The 22,536-nt window shown below is 37.1% G+C and overlaps 3 protein-coding genes across 15 annotated transcripts in view; 1 reads left to right on the top strand and 2 right to left on the bottom strand.

Annotated features, from left to right (window-relative positions):
- LOC124953758 (putative sodium-dependent multivitamin transporter) overlaps window positions 1–15,976 on the bottom strand; it is a 16,475-nt gene extending 499 nt beyond the window's left edge. Inside the window, exons 1-12 of one of the 5 annotated variants that reach the window (XM_047505613.1) lie at window positions 14,866–15,976; window positions 14,137–14,274; window positions 12,602–12,819; window positions 12,243–12,502; window positions 3,999–4,215; window positions 2,619–2,740; window positions 2,316–2,537; window positions 1,735–2,075; window positions 1,524–1,643; window positions 1,073–1,390; window positions 636–1,004; window positions 1–532 (exon numbers count right to left, since the gene is read on the bottom strand). The exon at window positions 1–532 is cut by the window's left edge and continues 499 nt beyond it. In XM_047505613.1, the coding sequence (XP_047361569.1) occupies window positions 307–532; window positions 636–1,004; window positions 1,073–1,390; window positions 1,524–1,643; window positions 1,735–2,075; window positions 2,316–2,537; window positions 2,619–2,732 (1,710 nt within the window). In that variant the 5' untranslated portion in view covers window positions 2,733–2,740; window positions 3,999–4,215; window positions 12,243–12,502; ... (1 more) ...; window positions 14,137–14,274; window positions 14,866–15,976 and the 3' untranslated portion in view covers window positions 1–306. Of the gene's footprint in view, window positions 533–635; window positions 1,005–1,072; window positions 1,391–1,523; window positions 1,644–1,734; window positions 2,076–2,315; window positions 2,538–2,618; window positions 2,741–3,998; window positions 5,114–5,749; window positions 5,922–12,242; window positions 12,503–12,601; window positions 12,820–14,136; window positions 14,275–14,865 lie in introns of those variants that run through there. The other 4 variants (XM_047505614.1, XM_047505615.1, XM_047505612.1 and 1 more) reach the window with 4 other exon arrangements.
- The window catches only part of LOC124953753 (protein expanded), a 29,101-nt gene extending 10,851 nt beyond the window's left edge, over window positions 1–18,250 (top strand). The window contains exons 1-12 of one of the 6 annotated variants that reach the window (XM_047505596.1): window positions 3,633–3,785; window positions 4,073–4,228; window positions 5,253–5,352; window positions 9,651–9,730; window positions 10,476–10,555; window positions 10,694–10,934; window positions 11,195–11,470; window positions 11,574–11,739; window positions 11,827–12,135; window positions 12,262–12,537; window positions 12,610–14,408; window positions 14,488–18,250. In XM_047505596.1, coding sequence (XP_047361552.1) covers window positions 4,115–4,228; window positions 5,253–5,352; window positions 9,651–9,730; window positions 10,476–10,555; window positions 10,694–10,934; window positions 11,195–11,470; window positions 11,574–11,739; window positions 11,827–12,135; window positions 12,262–12,537; window positions 12,610–14,408; window positions 14,488–14,955 — 3,909 coding nt within the window. In that variant the 5' untranslated portion in view covers window positions 3,633–3,785; window positions 4,073–4,114 and the 3' untranslated portion in view covers window positions 14,956–18,250. Of the gene's footprint in view, window positions 1–3,632; window positions 3,786–4,070; window positions 4,229–5,252; window positions 5,353–9,650; window positions 9,731–10,475; window positions 10,556–10,693; window positions 10,935–11,194; window positions 11,471–11,573; window positions 11,740–11,826; window positions 12,136–12,261; window positions 12,538–12,609; window positions 14,409–14,487 lie in introns of those variants that run through there. The other 5 variants (XM_047505598.1, XM_047505599.1, XM_047505595.1 and 2 more) reach the window with 5 other exon arrangements.
- LOC124953769 (galactose mutarotase) lies at window positions 16,194–22,513 on the bottom strand. 4 transcript variants are annotated; one of them, XM_047505648.1, is made up of 5 exons: window positions 22,365–22,513; window positions 17,974–18,182; window positions 17,478–17,845; window positions 16,972–17,400; window positions 16,194–16,899 (listed from the first exon to the last, which is right to left on the bottom strand). In XM_047505648.1, the coding sequence occupies exons 2-5, from the start codon at window positions 18,173–18,175 to the stop codon at window positions 16,819–16,821; spliced, it is 1,080 nt and encodes a 359-aa protein (XP_047361604.1). In that variant the 5' UTR covers window positions 18,176–18,182; window positions 22,365–22,513; the 3' UTR covers window positions 16,194–16,818. The 4 variants fall into 4 exon arrangements, with proteins under 4 accessions (XP_047361604.1, XP_047361602.1, XP_047361603.1 ...); XM_047505646.1 differs by lacking the exon at window positions 22,365–22,513 and adding an exon at window positions 19,228–19,423; XM_047505647.1 differs by lacking the exon at window positions 22,365–22,513 and adding an exon at window positions 18,616–18,769.
- Window positions 22,514–22,536: the final 23 nt, after the last annotated feature.

The raw sequence follows: 22,536 nt of genomic DNA, 5'->3' as shown, positions 1-22,536 counted from the left end.
GCGAGCACCTTCACCCTCGCCCTCGTCTCTCGCACCGTCCTAAGGTGACACGAGGAGAGAAGCCGAACACCACGGTGAATATCATCGTGGCTTACGGTGCTTACATAAGACGATAACGTGTCCGAAGATCGACCGGAAAATCTCTTATGCCCAAAGATCCTTCCCTCCTTATCATTATTTCTGTTTCTTCTTTCTTTTTTCTTTTTCTTTTCTTTTTCTTTTTTTTTCATTTCTTTTTTATTTTTTTTTTTTTTTTATTTTTTTCTTTTTTTTTTTCTTTTTTTTTTTTTTTTAAGAAACCACAAATCATTCCGCGGTCGTGAGTTTCTCCTCATGCGTTCTCTTATGAACTCTCGAGGCAATTATCGGTGTGAACAATTGTGGATCCATTAGAATTTCTTCCTCCTTGAAGATCATCCTTGTCACCCAACTAACTATCCAACCGATGAGTAAACTACTGAGAAATCCAAGAGGACAGTACCACATGTAGGACACTCGATAGAGATAAAAGTAGGACTTTTGGTTCGTAATCCTAAAACAATGCTTACATAGAGTATCCAGGTAGTTCAATATTACCATCTTAATGTATTAACTATTATAGTATAGTGAATTTATTTAAACTCAGGAATACTTACTCATGGAATGTCTTAGGCATGATTAAATTCCTATAGGACAAGGAATAATTGCTGCTACATCCAATTGTGGATACGGGCAATTTTGGAGTGGGCGGCTTTGGTTGACCGAAACCAATCCAAAATGAAAACGCAAGACCAAGGATAAGTCCTGTGATAGCTCCCTTCTGATTTCCTGTTTGGCTGAACATACCCAAAGTAAATGTACCAAGGAGAGGTCCTCCGACTACGCCGAATATCGTTAGAGCAGCCTGAAGGAGTCCACCCAAATATCGTGCCAAGAAGGCTACTCCCAGACACATTGATCCAACAACGACCGCTAACACTTTACTGGCAATGATCGATCGCCTCGATGACATTTCTTTGCCTTTGCTGAAAGAAAATAATTCATGAAAAGAACGTAACGTTATATAGTTAAAGAAATTATTCACTCTGAATACCTTTTGTATCGATACAAAGGTTTGATGTAGTCCTCGAGAATGACTGCAGATAACGAATTGACCGTGGCCGATATCGTACTGAGTCCTGCACTGAAAATCCCAGCTATAAAAAGTCCAGGTATTCCAGGATACTTTGACAACGTGTCCATTACGTAAAGCGGCATCAGTTGGTCGTTCGAGGTGATCCTTCCCGAGTTCAAGGGATCACATTCACGATACTTCGTATATATCGACAAGCCAGCAAAGCAAATGGTCAATGACATGATAGACGCCATCGGCCAACTCCACCAAAGAGCCCGTTTGGCCGCTCCCAGATTCCTGAAAGGTACATTCGCAGGAGATAGCTATTCTTACTAAGTCGAGACACGTCGATTTAGAGATCAGATATAAAAGAAAGATATCAGAATGATTTTTTTCCATAATAGTGAAGAATCCATATGGATTTACTTACCGGACTGTTAGCATTCTTTGAACTTGAACTTGATTGACACCGTACAAGGAAAGATAGGTGAAAAAACCACCAAACGTTAGACTCCACCAAGTATGTCGTACCGTTGGATCGGGAGAAATGCTATATATTGAAATATCAAAAAAAGTAATAGACTTTTGATAGATGCGAGAGAAAGATAATATTAGATAAATATATGTACAATAAATATTACTTATTAAATTCCAATCGTAATCCTTCGGCTGAGATTTCCCAAATTCGTGCAAGGCCACCTACATCAATCGCCGCTGTCACTATCACTGTGATAATGGCTGTAATCATGAGGGCACTTTGGAATACGTCGGTAATAATAACTGCCTTGATACCACCAATCGCTGAGTAGAATGTACAGACCAATCCGATGCCGATCACGCTCAAACTCCTCGAGATATTTGTCGTGGCTTCCAACGCGAGTGCCGGCGCGTAGAGCACGACGCCGGTGTACAAAAGAAGTTGAAGGAAAAAGGCGACGCTGGCTAACAACCTTGTCGGCGTACCGAAACGTTTCTGAAGATACTGCAAGTGATCTCACTTTTAGATACGCCAATAAATGTAAGAATGAAAGGAACAAAGCGGATCGTACGAACAATCATTTTAACGTTTTGACCTAATCATTTATTTATTTATTTATTTATTTGCTTAGAATCTCGACTCGTATATATACTAAAATTCAAACACACAGCACGATCCATAAAGACTGCTTCTCTTTTCACGTGAAATAAGCGTGAAAATGATTCTCCTCGGGTATGTACTCACTTCGAAAGCGCTGGTGGCGTTGAGCTTGAAGAAGACGGGCAAGTAAAAGTAGACAACGAATGCGGTGGCAATGCCGTAGGAGATGTTTATCACCATGTACTGAGAACCGTAAACGTAAATTTCCGAACTGACCCCTAGTAGGCTGACCGCCGACAAGTATGAAGCCATCAAGCCAATTGCCACTGGTATAACACTCATAGATTTGTTCGCTACAAAGTACTCCTGTAAGAAAAACACATTCTCTCTTATATAATAACACATTTTTTGTTTACGATCTTAGTTAATTCGTACAATTGTTTTTACCTCTGTCGATTTTTGTCGTCCACCAGTGAGCCAATAATAGACACCGATACCAGAACTAATGAGAAGCATCACCACGATCACTATATAATCTGCCATCACTAACTTAGCTGCCATATTGATAGCTTGAAGAATGAAAGATTATTTAATTTATTAATATATAATTTTAATAATAGATAATTTTTAAAAGGGCGATCACTGATCTTATAACGATCGGACAGAATCAATGAAAATTTATTTAAAGGGACATTCTTTTTGGATTTTTTTGATCAGTCATCGATCATTTAGTATCACTTAACAAACGACAGATTCAATGATGAATTAGTTTGAATGCGTCACCGTTATTACTACAACGAGATTGTCACAGCCAGTGAAGTGATATTACATAGTATCGCGTAAATTTTGAAAAGGTGTAGGAATATCGCTTATCAGTATAATAACGTGACCAGTGTTTATTCAAGGAGGTGTCAAAGATACGCAGCTTTTAATCTAATATGCAGCGTGTTCATTAATTTACTACTTATGAATAAGTATTGATTTGCCTCTCGTGTATGCTTTTTCAAATGTATTTCAATTATGATTGCAAAAACATGATCGAGAATACCGGTTCTCTATTTCTCAATGAAAAACTAATAATACTCCTAATCAAATTATGAGACCTAATCATATATGTACGAAACTCTTTGTGCGTATCAATTATAAAAAAAATTTTAATAGAAGGTCACGATAAGAGTACGAGCGAGAAAAGTTTGATAAGCCCATGCCATTTTTGCTTGTGCATTATCATTGTAGACTTGGATTCTTTGAGTTAGGCCTTCCGGATCCAGTTTTTAAAACGCATGATAAGAACAATAAGCGATGTGCATTAGAGTATATATATACTTGCGCGCCCGTGTGTGTGTGTGTGTGTGTGTGTGTGTGTGTGTGTGTGTGTGTGTGTGTGTGTGTGTGTGTGTGTGTGCATGTATATATACATATTCACTGCGGTTTTCTTTTTGAGCGAGCGAGCATGGGGTCGGTGATCGCGAAGAGAATGCTGTAGGGACGCAGGTTGAACGGCTGCGAAATGCGTCGCTGAGAGGTTCGATGAGGCAAGAGAGGAGAAAAGAGAGAAAGAGAGGAGCCCAGAGAGGAGAGACCGGCTTTTATAATGGCGAAGCAGCTATGCGGGTAACCGAGTAAAAGTATGAACGTGCAGCGGGCCAAGTGGTGTATCCAAAGGAACGGGGTGATCGTAAAGTGGGGATGGGGGAGGGGGCAGCGGAAGGGGCGGAAGAAGGAAAATATCGGATTTACTTTCGTGCGGGTTCATCCTTCTTCGATAATGAATAAGATCATTGATCTTAGAACCCAATAAATTCTTACGAAATCTTTGCTACTTACTTTTCCTTTCTTAGGGGTAAATACAATAGGGATACGTGAATGAGTGTAATAAGGACATCTTTTTTTGATTTCAGTGCGGACGCTGGACGTAGCGGCGACGAAATGAAGCATGCAGCATGCGTGGTAGCGGTGTCACGGCTGCGCGGTCTTGCCTTCAACCTCTGGTGTCCGCCAGCCGCTACCTCGCTGTACACGCCCTTCCTGGTGATCCTCTTTACTTCGTCGTCGAGGTAAGAAGAAAGGGGTTATATTAAAATTATTACTATGATAGAACATAAAGATCGTAAAAGAGATCTATACTCTTAAGTCAAACATCCAATGAGAAATTTTTATATGTTTGGTAACAGGACTTCACGATAATATAGGTACAAAAGATACTTAATAAGCATATGAATAGGATTACTTCCTGCTTCGAAGAATATATTGATTTTACCACGGACAATCTTTAAGGCGAAAATACAAGTATCATATTGTAAGGGATAAATTGTTCATGATAAATCGCCTGGGATCTTGAACGAGATTATTCCCAACATAGACCATGTACGTGATACCAATGTTCCCCTCCACATCATATGCTCGATAGCGTACGTTCTCATACGATAAGATCTACCTAATTATAACGAGAGACTCGTTTGTAAAGAACGAATTTAGATTCAGACTCTTCGAGGAAGTTCTTTCCTTTCTCGATCGTCATCATGTGTTAAGTTCGTTTATCGACCTCGTATATATTATCTCTGAATTGTCATTAACAATTAATCAAGTTTTTAAAAAAGAAAATATTCGAGAACAATCCTTGGACCGAAATTAAGCTCGGTAATGCTTAGGTATAGATCGGATAGAACGATTTTATGCTGGGGGATTTGTCGGGGAGGATCGGTGTTGGCGTTGGAACGCTTCAAGGAATTCAAAATATTCGATAAGAGACGATAAATCGTCCTTCTACCTTGGCGCGCGCACGCGCATTCCACGGTCAACGTTTACGAGACGCTCTACCCATCCGGAACGAAGGAACTTTTAAATGCATTTCGTCCCTGAGATTTTCTCGCTTTTCTCGACAATAAAAAAATATTCCCTCAATTTTTTCCATTATCATCTGCTAATCCGATTTTTATGTATGCACACACACACACACACACACACACACACACACACACATACATACATACATACATACATATATATATATATATATATATATATATACTATTTCTATTTCTCTCTTTAACGAACTTCTTCGTTTTGTTTTTACTATAGGCTAAGTCAAGAGTAAAGGAGGTATACGCGCAGACATGTATGCTTCTCGGTCAGCAGGGCATGCGAGACTGCGAACTCTTCGGGCTGGCCATATTATCCGGTGAGTAACTTTCGCTCTTGGCAACGAACACTTTACCTTAGTACATTTTTACGACTATCGTCATCTTCGATTTTGTCTGTCTTTGATCCCTTCGTCTTTTCCCCGTCGTTTCAAGCCCGTGATAGAAGATTCGATTAAAATGTTATCGATACATTGTACTACTCTAGATACATAGGACAATGTCATAGTTGCAACATGATCAAACTTCGTACATAGAAACAAAACTTGGCCATTTAGACACGCGCATGATGCTCCGATTCTTTCTTCCACCTCTCCCTCCCAATAAAATTTCAATGCAAAAGACGCAAGAACAACGTTGAAGTGTAGAATGAAATGTAGAGAGAAAGGGGGGAAGTGGATATAAAAATTTGGTTAATCTCGTGGTCTTTATGCATACCAAGATATCCTCCTCTTCCTCCCTTCGTCGCGTCTATCGTCACCCGCCACCCTCGGCCTTCTCCTTCTACCAAGAGCAGCGAGACGAGCCGGTTCGACTGGTATCCCCACCAGCTGGACCCTTCTTGGACTTTGCGGAGCCCTGCAAACCCCTCCATTCTACATTCCAGCGGTACCCCATCACGGTGAGGCAGCGCTGGCAGGTTCTAAGGCGCGCGAGCCATACCACGACTTGAGAGGGAAAAAAAAAAGAAATATCTACTTTTTGCTTCCTATTTCCTTACCCTTTTTCCACGACGAGATCGTCGGCAAACCTACATCCTTCTTAAATTCATCCACCTAACCCTAATCAACCTTAGTCAATACGATTAGAACATTTTATCTTTCAAAGTAGTTTTTCGCGTTTGTACACGTCTCCCTTTTCATACTAAATTTTCATTGCACTGAGGATTCCTTTAATAAGGTATATTCTTTTAACAAGACGGTAGGCGATAATCACTTTTTATTTTTCTTCTACAAATATCAATTTTTAATTGCAATCGCGTGAATAATAAACACAAAAGGTTTTAATAGTTATCGTAAACTTTATGTGGATCATCATTTCTATCTTGAAAAGGAAAATGATGAAAATCTAGAAGAGATCTAATCCATGAATATAAAAAGATTTAAGTCGATCGTTCGAAGATATAAAGGAAGAAGGAAAGAAAGGAAGACAAAATAAAAATTAAAAATAACAGAAAAAGAAAAAAGAGAAGGATATAAATATATATATATATATATATATATATATATATATATATATATATATATAAAAAGTGCAAAGAAGAGTGGCAGCATGGAGAGGAAGGTGGATAGAGTAGGATGAAGAATAGATGGAAGGAGAAATCGAAAAAAGGGGAGGAGAGTCAGGTACAAAGAATAGAAAGAGAAGCAACGCGATAAATGAGGGAGATAATAGGCTGCCTTAAGAAAGAGGATGCAAAAAACAGAGGTAGTGGAGAGCGACCAGAAAGAGAAAGAGGGAAGGAAAGAGAGAGAGAGAGAGAGAGAGAGAGAGAGAGAGAGAGAGAGAGCAAGATAGGCGGGAAGGGCTCGAGAAAGAGAGACAGAGAGAGAACGATCCCCGGGTAAGACGGTAGCTCGGTGATTTGTATAGGGCCTCTCGTATTCCACCTCCCGCCCTCACGTCTCCACCGCACGGCGTCTCCGAGCCCAGGAATGTGGAAGGAGGACTCTCTCGGAGGACGAGAATCGTCAGCGTAGAACGGCGGCTGCGGCCTTACGGAGGTAGAGGGAGGAAGAGAATGAGGGAGAGAGAGAGAAAGAAAAAGAGAGAAAGAGGGGCCCATAACGCGCTTGCTTGTAGCTTTAGAGTAAGAAGGAAAGAGAGGAAAGATATCAGGAGGGCCCCAGCAGGTCCAGCGGATATACACCTCGTCGGAGCCAAGCCTCCTCCTCCTCCTCCTCCTCCTCCAAACGAACGAACGAGAACCTCTCTCTCTTTCTCTCTCTCTCTCTCTCTCTTTCTGTGTTACGAGCAACCTCAACGTCCTTCTCTCCCCCTTTCTTTCTTTCTTCCTTTTTTCCCCCTTTGGATTTTTTACTTTATTTTTTCTTTTCTTTTCTCTTACTTCCTTTTTCTCCTTCCCTTCTCTCCCTTTTCTTTCACTCCTCCCTTCCTTCAATCTTCCAAACCTTTCCTCCTCCTCCTCCTCCTCCTTTCTCTCTCTCTCTCTCTTTTTCTCTTTTCCTCTTTTTCGTTATTTTTCCTTCTTCCTTTTTCTTTCGTTCGTATAACAGCGTCCTTTCTCTGTCGAATCTCATAAGCAGCACCTCTTGCGTCAATTGCCAAACGTCAGTGGGCAAGAGTCCTTCATTGATCCCCTAAGGGAAAATCGTCTGGGGATCTATATATAATGTGTATCTTATTTTGCCCTTAAAGTAGCAATCTAACTTTCTTTTTCTTAAACCTCTTTGAGATTATTCTTAAATTCTTTTATTGAAATACAAAAATGTAAAGAAAATTCCTTATATAGTATTCCCAATGATTGAAATTTAAGGAAAACAAAAGTGATAGCGTTTAAAGGATACCATTTGGAATTAGAAGGAAAGAATGAGAGTTAAAGGAATTGGCTATTTTCTGTCGTTCGGGGTCCATCCTCTCGCGAATTCCTGCCTTCGCGGTGAATTTTTGCGCACACGTGAGTCTTGCTCCGTGTGGTAAGTCAGAGAGAAAGAGTACCCGTCGAGGGAGAGAGGAGGGAGGCTTTATCGAGGTGGGGAGAACAGGACCGTCGGACTCGAAAAATCACTCCCGACAAAAAGTACCGTCCACGCAAATACTTATGCTCGGTTAAGAAGGACACGCGTGCTCTTTCATATCAAAGATACCGGCTGATCAAGAACCGATATAAAACTAGTTGAAATCGCTCTGGTGAAAAAAACATTTGCGTTTATATCTATACTTAAATATGCACACGTACACACAAACACGCGCATATATATATATATATATATATATATATATATATATATATATACATATATAACTGCAACATGACGGGAAAAGGAAAAGATATAGAAAAATCATTAAAGATACATGTAGGAGGAAATAAAGAGGATAAGAGAAAGGGATGAAGAAAGAGGAAGAACGAAAGGGAAGAAACGTGCGATTTCAGTGGATACGATCGATCCCCATGAACTCGAATGGGTGGATGTACGAGGGATAGTGTTAGTCCTCGGGCAACATTCTCCAGTAATGGCCGGGCTGTACCTCGAGTAACACAGGTGCCCCCTTCGTCTCGAGAAGAGGAAGACCTTAAGAGAAGAAGAATAACTCGATTCCAACTACCTCTCTCTTTCTATCTTTCTCTCTTTCTTTCTCTCTCTTTCTCTTTCTCTCTCTCTCTCTTTCTCTCTCTCTCTCTCCCTCCTTCCCTCTTTCTCCTCCTGAATTCTCTCTCGAAGAGCTAATTATTGCTTCGAGCATGTCGTTCGGCTGATTATAGAAATCGAGACGGCTTCCTGCGGTGAATCTTTCGAAGCAAACCCAACACCACAGTTTAACTCCTACCTAATCTTCTCTACCTTACGTTAGATAACATTTTTGGTTCGCTATAGTCTTTCTCTTGGTTTTTGCTTTTTTTGAAAAAACAACGAGTATCTAGAAAATTTGTAAAATGAATTATTATCGTTAATGCGATGATTAATCTTTTCCCTTCATCGATCATCATCATCATCGTCATCATCATCATCATCATCATCATCATCATCATCATCATCATCATCATCATCATGCTCGATGTCTCTAAGGGTGACGAAATTTTGCAACGGATCGTTGTAAGAAAAAGCATCTCGTTGTACTTCGAGTGTCCGGCCCCATGTGGCCAGGACAAGTTTTCGGGAAGCCTCCTCTCATTCAAGAACATCTCTTACAGCGAGAAGGAGTTCTTTCATTGTTTCGCTCGTTTAGGAGAGCATTGGTATTTCGGCCCGATCGGTCGTTGGCAAAAAAAGATTCGAATAAAGAAGGAGAATGGATACCTCAGCATGGAAGAACCATATCGGGACAGGCGCGAGCTCGAGCGCGTGACTCGTACAGGTTCATATGGGTCAGGCAAGGCATCGAGTGTGTTCCTCTTGCTATATAATAGATCTCTTCTCTAACTCGTACTATAATCATCCTCTCATTCTCTCTTTCTTTTGACATAGAAATTACGCTACAAATTAAACATCGAGTCAATATTATTCGTAAAGTTTCATCTCAGGATAATAAAGGGATAATTGCATTTTACGTTAGTATTAGAAGATTAAAAAAAATATTCTATTACGATATCCTTTTGATAATAGAAATAGTACAACGTATCGCGGGATAAATCATTAAGACCATTGATATGTTACAGATGGCGAATACCTTTTCGTGGACCCCGATAATAAATTGAGCAAGTACGCGCCGAAGAATTGGCGAAATTCGCACACTTACGTAAGTGAAAACGTATTCCCTTATCAATCTCTGATTAAATTATCAAAACGTATTCACTTTATTTTTCATGAAACTCTCGGGAATCTTCGTCGCTTGTACCGAACATGAATCGTACACCAAAGTCCATCGTACGGATGGTAAAATTGGCATGATTTTAGTAGCGACTGTACTCTCGGAAGCATCCCGCGCGCGCTGATGCCAAGAGAGGGAACGGGTGTCGGAGAGGGCGGCTCCAAAGAAGGGCGAGAGAGTAGCTCGGTCGGGCGCCGAAGGGAAGAAGGGGGCCTTGGACAGCCTCACGAACGGGAGCGGAGGACACGGAGACGGAAAAGGACTGGAGTAGTAGAAGGGAAAGAAAGAGGGCTTGAGGGGTTAGGTAGAAAGGGAAAAATATGCACGATGATGCTGGATTAATATTTATAGTTGCTAAAATATGCGGGCTCTCGGCTATAATTTCCTACGATTCGTAGCCCTTCGTCCTCGTCTCTAGGCCCTTTCCAAAGGGGAAAAAGAAAAAAAAAAAGAAAAAGGAAAGAAAAAAAGAAAAATACAACAGTAGTCCCCTTTCTATGTTCAATTTTCGACTACCGATTATATTCGCTACCGTGTCTGGCTTCCGACTTCTTTCTTTATTCGGTCCCCGACTCGTGCTATATAGCTTTTGACAACACTTTGACTTGAAAGACTTTCGAAAAGTTCCTTTTCTTCGAACTGATCGCTTCAGTTTCTTGGATTTGGGTTTCAGGGTTTGGACAGCAGCGGAAGACCCGCTTTTATACTTTACTTTCGTGTTCGTTACTACGTCGATACGCCATTGCTGTTAAGGTAAGACAACGACGATGTATGTTTTCATCGAAGAAAAGAATTTAAGTAATACAAAGTCTCTTGTAAACGATAAGAATAGATTTAATGTCGAAGCAATTAGATATCGTTTGGTTTATCAATAACTTGATATTGTTTCAGCGATGAAACTACGCGACATCACTACTACCTGCAGCTACGGGACAACGTCGTTAGACATGGCGGCGGAGTGGAGAGTCTTCATCCTCACCATCCCCTTCACGAACCTTCGATCGTTACGCCATTGCTCACGCTCGCTGGGCTCGCCCTCCAGGCCGACCTTGGCGATTACTCTGAAGAACGACACAGACCGCACGCTGGATCCGTCGGCTATTGCAAGCCCACGGATTATCTTCCTCCTCACGTACGACCCATTTGTACTTACTCTTCTTTCTTTCTTTCTTTCTTTCTTTCTTTCTTTCTTTCTTTCTTTCTTTCTTTTTCTTATTTCCTTGTAGTATTTTGTGAAGGTTAAGTAGTTGTAGGAGAAATCTACTATGATTGGTCGTCCACTTTTCAAATGAGAATGATTAGCAAATATTATAAATTGGATTAATCCTACTCGGTCTCTAACTATGACGAGAAAGAAAGTCAGGGTTCTTTTTTTTTTGGATTTCTCTTTAGATGTGCCTCGAGTCGAGCGTGCTCGCCGTCCTCGCAGCTCAACACAGAGATAATCGTGGCCTCTCGAGGGAGGAGGCAGAACTCCAATACATCCGGGAGGCGTTGTTGTTGGAGGCGCCGCTCAACGCTCACCTATATCGGTTGCGAAGAAGCAAAAACGAGGCTGGTCCAGGAAGGATACTCCTCGCGATTTGCGCTCGCGGTGTGCGAGTCTACGCCGAGGAGGAGACACCACGTATCTTTGCATGGAACAATATCGGCAAGCTGTGCTTCGACGTACGTAGAATAAAAATATCAGATCACTTTCATCTTTTAAGAATGATAAATTCTTTTTTGAAGATCTCGATTGCATAGAACCTATTCTTGTTCTTATTAATAGCGAAAGAAGTTCGAAATACGTGCGGTTGATCAACCGGACAAACTCACTCTCTACAGTGGTTGCGATGACAAGAGCAAGTTACTCTTGGGATTGTGCCGAGACACTCATCAGTTCTCCATGGCTATAGCACCCAGAGTAAATGAAGCGAAAAGAAGAGAAGAGGAAGGTATGCCTCGTCATATTTGTATGATGTTTGACGATGATTTCAATTTTGTTGGATCGTTTATTACGAATAATTCATTGGATATTTCAGAGAGAAAAGTGTTGAGAGATTGTTACATGTATCCTGCCCGTTGCAAATTGAGCTTAACGACGCGTGGAGCACGTGGCGATCAACGAATATCCGTTATCTCGAGCACTTCGTCAAATACAACCTCTGGTATAGTCAGCGATCGAGTTCACAGCGAAGATGAGCCAGATACAGCGCCAGCTTCGACTGAATGCTTGCCTCGCCTCACCGAAAATAGTTCTCATCCGAGTATTCAAACTGGAATACCCAATGGTAGCGAAACGAACGCAGGTGACCGTTCAGTACCATCTCCGCCAATGTCTATCGTTGATGGTAGGTTTCGACTCGTGGTCCATACCGATTGTACATTTTTACGATATATAAAAAAAAAAAAAAAAAAAAAGAAAAGAAAAAAATAAAAAGACAACAACAACATTTACCTTAGAACTTTATTTCTAGAAGTCGATGGTGCCGAAACTACGCCTTCATCAGCATTACGACTTGTTTCGAGTACAAACACTGTGGCTGATGGTTCTCAGTGCAGCAGTAGTTGTAGTACAGTGGTCGTTGCAAATGCACCTAATAATGGAGTTCAAAGAATGCGTCGAGCTTCAGCTACATCGAGTTTGGAGCTCGGTTATTCTCATACGGCTCAGAATTCGGCTGTTTCTTCTGAAACTGCTAGTTTCCCAGGTGCTATCTACGATAGGTGCAGAAAGACTGGTAAATATACAGGTAAAAAAAAACGTGTCGATAGATATAAACATTTTTAACACTATGAATTTTGAAATAAACTGACCTATCTAGGTACAGACATCGCCAGTGAAACAAGTGGCGTATACACTTTAAGAAGTAGCGAGATGCAGGATGAAAGAATCGGCGATCTTTATTCGCCAACCAGTGGTACTAATGAATCCTCTGCGGCTAGCGACGTTTGTGCATTGAGTTCCGTTCAATCTACCACCGACGAAGCTTCCGTGACTTCAGGATTTTACACGATTCATAGCGGTTTAAGATCTGAAACGAGCGATATTTATACGGACGATATCGGAACGGAAGATCAAGAACCCATTTACAGTCTTTGCAAAGGCGATGAAGAAGTTGACAATGTAGTGTCGCTCGATGGGAAACTCGAAGAATCAAGATCACGAAGCAACAGTATAATTAGTACGGGAAGCTTTAGAGGAGACGGTAGTGATCCTTCGAACGTTGGACCATTGTTATCTGCCGATGAACTTTCCGATTTAATAGTGGGACGTTATCCACCTCGCAAAACCATCAGTAACTCAATGGATTCCGATTGTGACTATGTCACTATGCCACCTCCACCTCCTCCACCTAGAACTGACAGTGACAGGCAGCTTCCACCTCCTCCTCCTTATCCAATAACGATGGATTATTCGTCTATACACTCGCCAAGATCCAAAATACCGAACGTCGAACGAGAACCACCACCCCCACCACCTTACAACGCCAGTCGAGCTGATTTCACGGGTTTAACTTTAAGAATGCCTATGATACCACCTCCTACACCACCCAGAAACGATGCAGTGACGCCAAGAGAACCACCGCCACCTCCGCCACCTTATCCCGAGATGTCTGACAATAGCAGGCAAGAAACGATCTCTGCTCTCTATCCTACAGCGATCGATGAGGACATCGTTTCTCGAATTGCTTCGTCGAAAATAAATGCAGTTATCACTGGGAGCCATCCAAATCTATCGTGTAACGCAGGTATTACCGAGGTACCACTGATCATTCCAAAAGCTCCACCTAGAATACAACCACCTACATATCCGGGCGATAAGATGAAACCTACACCAGTGCACGCACCTGTCGCTGCTCTCGTGGTCGGTCCTAACAATTATTTGGACGTTCATGCTTCCCGCACTGGTCCGGTATTATTACCCTACTTAGGTTCCCCACCACCGCCCCCGCCGCCACCACCTCCGCCACCATCTCCTCCACCACCAATGCTACATCCTAGACAACCACCGCCACCACCACCTAGTTTAGCCACCGTTTACACTAGCCAAGTGGCTAGATCACAAATAGAACAGTACAAACAACAACTCTACTCGGACGTCGATTACGTGATGTTCCCATTGAAGGATCCAGCTGTTTCGAAACAGGAATACATCGATGCAAAACAGGGATCCTTATTAGCCGCTATGGCTGCTTATCCACCTCCGCCTTATCCGTCGTTCAACAACAAATCGGCAATCATGTATCGTAGTACTCCCTACCTCCCTGGCTCCTCATTCTCATCACCAACGAAGTATGCTTCCAATCAAAATCTTAGCACCAGCGACAATAGTTCGAATAGTTACTTACTACACAATAGCTTGAGCAGCCCTTACGCTGCCAGTACAAGCTCCTTATACAGCGGTGTCACATGTTCCTCGAATGGCAGTCAGAGTCTCAGAAGAGAATTACCAACGCTCGCTCATCCTCACACTTTGCACGCGTTCTCTAGAACAAAGAGTGACGACAATATTTTGAAATGCTTCGATTCTCCATCGGGAACAAAGATGAAATCTTTACCACATGCCAAGCAACATCGTAGATTGCCACCGCCACCTCCACCACCACCGTACGAAATACAAGTAAGATTTAATAATATAATTTATTATCTTATTATAATTATCATGTTTTATCGATCGACTTTTTTTTTTCTTCTCTCAGACTCTTGACAAAAATCAACCATTACCATCGTGCCCAGAGAATGTCGCATTAAAAAAATTAATCAAGCCATCGACCGAAGAAGAACCCGAAGGTGGAAAAGAAGATGGGATGTTGGATATACGAACTTTGCGTGAAAAGAGTCGAAACTTGGATCTCCCATTGATATCTGCTCTATGTAACGATCGCTATTTGTTAAAGCAAACTAAAGCATTCGTGATGCCAAAACATCCTAGCGAATCGAACTCGTCTGCTCTTGCTAAAAGCACTTCCAGAAACGGCAATGGAATGGGATCTTCCAATAGGAATAAATATCCTGTAAGTGGATTGTCAACGACACAGATAACGAAGCCACCGAGAAAGTCGTCGACGAGTACTCACAAACATCCAGCTGAACCGAAGGGAAACGCTTATAAGGTGAACACAACGTTATCTGGGAAGAAAGATTCCTCAAAAACGTCTCACTCGTAATATATAACGCATATCAATGGATTATCTTATCTGTGGCGTCTAGAGTATATCTTGATAACAAATGAATGATCATGTACCTTTGTCGTGTGTTGCCTCTGTGTTATTGTTAAGTTTTTACGTGAACTATAGAACATCCTGAATCACGAAAGGCCAATATTAAAATACTTCTAATGCTCAGGGTGCCAACCTCGATGTGTACTTTGTTGACGTTTCACTCGGTAATCCTAAAAGCGAAGAGATATTTTCTATCTACGCATATTACCTAATTTTTAGAATTTACATACAAGCAGTACAAGGCCTCGTCATTATTGTACATTACTCGTTACGATCTTATCTCTCTCTTTCTTTTCCTCTTTCTCTCTCTCTCTCTCTCTCTCTCTCTCTCTCTCTTTCACTCACACAAATACACTCTCACTCGAATTCGATGACTTCGAATGGGTGCTAATACGGTACCAATGTCCTATACTTTTTTCTTTTTTTTTTTTTTTTTTTTACGTTGGGAGGTTATGAAGGACTGATATTAAGCACGTGAACTTCGTCAAACGTACGTCCTTCTATGCGTTTTGACAATAATAAATTGTACTTTTGCTTATGATACGTTTATCCGATACTCGATAAAATGCTTTCTTGCTTTAGAACAATTTAAAATCTACGTACGATATTCGTCAAACAAATTTGCACGAATCTTTAAAGTGATCTTGCTCAAAGTGCGAACATATTAAATATTTATTTCGTAGAAAGAACGTTGTGTTATTAGATATTTTCAATAAATAATATTTTTGCTTTCGTAAAAAATTAGGTACTCGTATAAAACTTACGATTAGACGATTACATGATGTTTTAATGGATTTCTTTGGACTCTGTCGGTTCTATTAGAGATCGATAATATAAAACATTGTGCAGTTTTATCTTCGCTGTATTTTTATTAGTGTATAATAAATATTTTCGTCGGAAAAATTTCCATTTACAATCGTTGCAAAGATTTTGACGATAATCTAAAATTACTTTTATAAAGAATCTTATATATAACCTAATAATGGTATACTTTAATTGCAACGATATTTCGTTTAGACAAATTATTTCAACGAGTCCAAGGCAAAACTTCATTTTTGCGGTACCTTTTTTTCATATCTTTAAGTATTATATTTATTCTCACAATTTGATTTTATTTTGCTATGTCAATCGATACTCGCTTTATGATATTTCTCTCTCCCTCCCACTCTGTTTTTTTCTTGGTTTCTCTCTCTCTCTCTCTCTCTCTCTCTCTCTCTCTCTCTTGTTAAAATATTTGTAAGAGACGATACGTCTTGCGCAATAACGATTGCGTTATCGTTAATGAATTTTGAACATTCCTAAATGTTAATTAGAACACCTAGGAAAACAACCGAAATTGTGAAGATACAGAAAATTAATTTTGGTAAATAAAATGTATAATTATAAGTTTTGAATATAAGAGGAGAAATAGATTTCTTTTTGCAAAATCATCTTTCAATATCTATTATAATCGGTACCTGCTATCATGTCGATTCCATAAACAATATTATAGATAAATTATTAATAATTACATTTACAGACATAAAAAATGTAGATAAACAGGAATCATTCGGTAATCATTCTGATAAAAATCCCTGTAAAATCAAACATTTAGCACCGCCTAACGTAAAACATTTAAACTAATTTTGAAATATAACTTCTCTGATGATAAGTACCATTCTTTCTAGTTATGAACTTACAACGCCATCTAACAAAATTAACGGCAGAGCATAAACGATAAAAATTATTCAATATGCATTATTAATATTATTTATTTATACCTCCTATTTACTTTTCATAAATATATATATATATATATATAAAATTCTTTTACTTCTTAACTCCAAACTTGTAGCAGACAGTGTGCAAATATAATTGCGCTGGCCTCAGAATACTATTTGGAAAGTTTGCCTGGAACAGTATCATATTTGATAAAATCTAAATTTTATTAATATTATGCATTAGTATAAAACAATGACTCACGTGATTAACAGCGTCAGGATAATTTTGTGTTTCTAAACATAGAGCACCGTGTCGAAAATAACGTTTTCCATCTTTCCCAAGTATACCGGTGGTATTAACAGCAGGTAGAGAATTAGCTGTATACAATTGGACACCTGGTTGATTCGAATGGACTATCATATATCTACCTGAACTTGTGTGTTCGACTTCCGCAACGAATTGATTCATATTGGTATTATCAGTTTTTTTGGGCAAACAAAAATTGTAATCATATCCGCCCCCAGGTACTTTATCGATGACATCACCGAGTACCGTCAGTTTTCTAAGATCCATTATGCTATTCTTAACAGATCTAATTTCTCCAGTAGGAATACCGTCTGAATCCGTAACAGTCCAACGATCAGCATTGAGAACGATTCGATGATTGTACAATTCCTTTGCATTAGTTCCCTAAAAGAGAGAATTCGATTTATTCGACAATAAATTCGACAATAAATTCGTTCGTCTAATTAATGATAATAACGTACATGACCGGCGAGATTGAAATACGCATGATTAGTTAAATTAATGGGAGTGGGTTTACTAGCGAAACTTTTCATTTCAATGCACAATCTTCCATCGTTCGATAATCTAAACGTTGCTGATGCGATTACGGCTCCAGGATAACCTTCGTCTCCGTCCTCGCTTAACAGGGTCATCACGACAGCGTCATTATCGATTGTAGCATTCCATATTTTAAAACTCCAACCTTTCGTACCTCCATGAAGACTATTCTCGCCAATATTTCGTGATACTTGATATACTTTACCATCCAAAACGAAACGTCCCTTTGCAATACGATTTGCGACTCGACCAACCGTTGCACCGAAATACGGATTATCGGAAGATAAATAGCCTAAGGAAAAGAAATATTTAAGGATGAAAATTTAAGTATGATAACAAAAAAAAAAAAAAAAAAAAAAAAAAAAAAAAAAAAGGACGAAAGGAAAAAAACAGATCCAAAGAGAAGAAAATTATGTATACCAGAGATATTATCAAAGCCAAGTAGTATGTCCTCTACATTGCCATATTTGTCTGGTATTTTGATATTAGTTATCGTCGCACCGTACGTGATAATATCCACTTCTTGACCAGCTTCATTTTTTAACGTATATTTTTCTACGTCTCGTCCATTAGCCGATCCCCAATTTTGGACCGTTATTAAATTTGATTTACAATCGCTCATAGCAAATCTATACGGAAAGTGGATTGATTAAAAAATAAAAAAAAAAATAAAAAAAAAAAAAAAAAGCCTTTGTTATCGCAGATATATTCGCATACATATGACGATTATATTTTGAAAGAATTAAAGAAAGAAAAAAGAAAAAAAGAAAAAAGAATTCGAAACACTATGATTATCGATATATTTGCGATAGGATATCGCTTTATTAAAATTAAATATGATATCTTATCTATCTATAATGTTAATCAAAATTCCATAAAATATTGTTGAACGTTGTACGATAACATAAAGTACAAGCCTGAACTTGAATGTTAATTGCAAAGATAGATGAGTTAAGTATTAATCGACATGCATACGTACATATGTCGACTTTAAACTTCGTTATATAAATATTTCTTCTTTCATTTTAATTCTATTTAATACAAACTTAAATGAGAACTTACGTATTTGTTTTTAATCTGTTCCGAATAAAATCACTGTACTTACTAAATCCTCCGCGATAATTTTGAATGACTATATGCACATTAAATGGAATGTACGATAAGGGATCAAACGTAAATATATATTTTTTTTTCTTTTTTTCTTTTTTTTTTTTTTTTTAAGATTAATTGAATATTTCCTCCGTATATAACTAGTGACATCTGTTAGTATCATTGAAATTATTTCTCATATAATTTCATTAAAAAATTAAATGAATTATGCGTACATATATATATAGTCACACGCGTATTATATTAATCATTAAATTAGAATATATAAAAAATTGTACTGTACTTTTTTTTTAAATATTTATACACTGTTACGTCTGATCACTAGATGACTCTGTTAGCCGATATACGAGATTGAAAGTATCTTACTTGTTGAAGGTGCATTTACGTTTTATATTGATGTTAATGATAATACGATATAACCTACATTTGTATAATTATTTTTCTTATCGTTAAAATGAAACTTAGACATTCCTATTTTATCTGTACCTTTTATTTTACAATTTAATATAAAAACGAATCCAATTTAAATCTATAATAGCAAATAAATGTTGATAAATATCTTACGCAATTAGTTGCATGAACAACAAGACATGTTGTTTTTTCGACATAATGAAGAATAGGCTCAATGGGATATATATCACGAATATTAAAAATATTATCAACTTCAACGAAAATAAGTGATAGTAGTTATTAATAAAAAAAAAAAAACATTTCCGAATATCACAGATTAACGTGTACTCGAAGACTGAACTTTTAAAGGAGGAAAGAACTATTTTAACATCTGTCGAGTGAGAAATTATCAATGTTATTTCAATGATATTAAAGTGACGAATTAATGACAACACTTGTTAATTTACATATGTATATTGATCGATAATTTATGGAAAAAAAATAACTAATGAATTTATCAGGCTTAAGTTTCAAATGTATTGTGCACAAATGATATATGCATAATAAATATATTCGAAACAAAAGAAAAATAATAGTATTAGTGCAATTTATGCGAGTACGACTAGTTCGTTATAATAAATGCATCTTAGTCATAGCAAGTACCATCATCAGTCATTAGAAATTAATAGTTCCAACTTTTTGCGTCGTATGTGTTAATTGTCTTTATCTGTAAAATAAAAAATTACTATTCTCTTTCTTTTTCTCTTATTACGAATTTTTATCGGAAAATCGATAAAAATTAATCTTTCTATTTTCAACTATTTCCTTCTTTCAACGCGCATATATGTTAATAATTTATCTAATTAATAACCATATAAATATATATATATATATATATATATATAAGATATGAAATAAAAAAGGCACTAATTTAAATAGTACAGTCGTCATTTAAAATTTGTCTTTTAAAAACAATTAAAATTGTTACTTCATTTAAAATAGATCATTAGAAATAATAAAAGTATTTTCTAATAATTATCACGTTTGAATGAAGATCGTAAATGTATTAATCAATCGAATAAATCTTAATGAAAAACACGTGCAATCAGAATTAAACTGTCTCGATTGCTGATGTCTGAAAATACTACTCGCTCATTTCTAAATTAAATCAAGGTTGTTACGTAGATAGGAACTATTAAAAAATTTGTGGGGAAACAAGAACATGTTAATTTTCACATTAATGTCTTTTTAATCATAGCTTCTTTTTTTCTTTTCTATTCTTTTTCACTTTATTTAAAATATAAATTTAAAAGATACATTTTATGTCATTTATATTGGACCGATATGAAAAACTGTATAAATTTTTTGAAACAAGAAGTTTAAAATGATAAAGATTTATTTTTTAAATGCACACACACATAAAAAAAAAAAAAAAAGAGAAAAAAGATTGAATCTGAAAGAGAAATTATAGAGGATTTTTTAAATTCTACACCTCTAGTATAATAAATAAGTCATTAAATCTGGATATTTTACAATTTTAATGATATAAATTGTTCTTATCGTCGTTCAAATACGATATATTTATGGAGAATTTTTATTGTGATTAAGAAATACGTAAATACGACGTCATACAAGTTTTATTGGGCCATTTGTAGTAAAGCTTATCTTTTGAGTCGATAAGGTAAAATATTTCGATTATAGAAGACGTATATTAACGTTTCTTACATTCCATCATGTATCATAGACTGCATTATATGCAATTACACTTACTATTTTGAAATTTGCCGATGCACATTTTGCAAATGCACTTAACCTATCTTCATAATTGAAAAGATCGAGGAAATAGGAAGAAAACGTGAAATCTAATGATACCAATGTATGCTCCTCACAAGTGCATAATCTATGCAATTTAATTCAAGCAATCCTAAGAAACTAACTACGTCAATTTTCTTGCTATCATTCTTCAAGTACACTTAAACTACAAATTACATATATATATAATAAGTACTTGGCGATGCATACGTAACGAAAAGATAACATCGAATATAATCATCTTTTTAAACGACAATACGCAGATTTAAGAAAATCTTCCCGTTCGATATCATTTCCACGAAATCGACCTAATAAATTCATAAAGTGCAGACGAAAGATTAAATTTCGTCGTTGTATGGTATACACATGTATGTAACATCGTATAACGTGAACTTCGTAACGTGAGCACTGAACGAGCCACATAACCTAAACTAATCAGAAATCAAACTGTTCGTATATTTCCATTGTTAGAAAATTCTAGAAGGTATATTTTTATTTGTTTTCTTATTCTTTTAATTGTAATCATCGAGCACATTCTTCCAATACAAGTTTTTTTTTACAGTAATATAATATTTATCAATATGTTTATGTATACTATAAATTATTTATTGTTTTTTTCTTTCTAATGATCTATTTTAAATGACGACTGTACTATTTAAATTAGTGCCCTTTTTTATTTCATATCTTATATATATATATATTTATATGATTATTAATTAGATAAACTATTAAAATTATTTTTCTATACGAAATAAAAATACTTTCATGTTGAACGTTCGATCTTATATACATAAGTAATTAAATATAAGACGTTTTAATATCGCACGACGATAACGATAAAACCGGAAAGTATCTGAGAAAAATTGTTATGCACGTTCTTTGTTAATGCGACGGTAGAATTTAATGAGTGTTAAATCCAACCAATTCGATACACAATGTCTTTTAAATTTTAATAAGTATATAATTTTAATAAAATTTTAATAAGTAATTTTAATAGTATGTTGATACCGGAAACATAATTTAATAAATTTCTTTTGATACAAGGTCTTTTTAATACGAGGAATGCAATTAAAGTAGACAGATAAATAATAGAAGGTCGAAGTGCAATAAGTAAGAGTAAACAACAATATACGTGATGAATCATACATGTTTGTGTTTTTAGCAAAAACTATTCAACGAAAAATTTTCTCGTAAATATATTTCGATAAGCATTCATTATCTATAAATCTTATTTATTATATTGCATATTACAGTTTTTTCCTTTGAAACAATTCTTTTTTTTTTTCTTTTTTTTATCAAATAACAACAAATATTTATTCTAAGAAGATACAACAGAATATTAGTCAAAGAAAACAATGACCTATTTTTTGAGGATTATTAGTTTTTACAGTTTGTGACACTGATGTAATACGAACAAAAGAATAATTTAGATGCAAGGTCATGTGGAAATGTGGAATCTTACGGTTAGTTAGATGATACAATAATAACATGAAAATTACCATCGATGCATTTCCTTTCTTAATGATGAGTTTCTTATTAAGATTTCCTTGATGTTATTTAGTCGATGTTTATTATCTGAGTAATATACAGAAAGTAACACCATTTTTTCTTGATCTAAAAGATGATTGGTTAATATCATACTCGTATGATTCTCATTGGCACGTTGCCATC

The sequence above is a fragment of the Vespa velutina genome, chromosome 13 (genome assembly GCF_912470025.1).
Source record: "Vespa velutina chromosome 13, iVesVel2.1, whole genome shotgun sequence".
Taxonomy (NCBI): Eukaryota; Metazoa; Arthropoda; class Insecta; order Hymenoptera; family Vespidae; genus Vespa; species Vespa velutina.
Note: the sequence above shows the minus strand (reverse complement) of the source record. Positions and strands in the feature narration are given on the sequence as shown.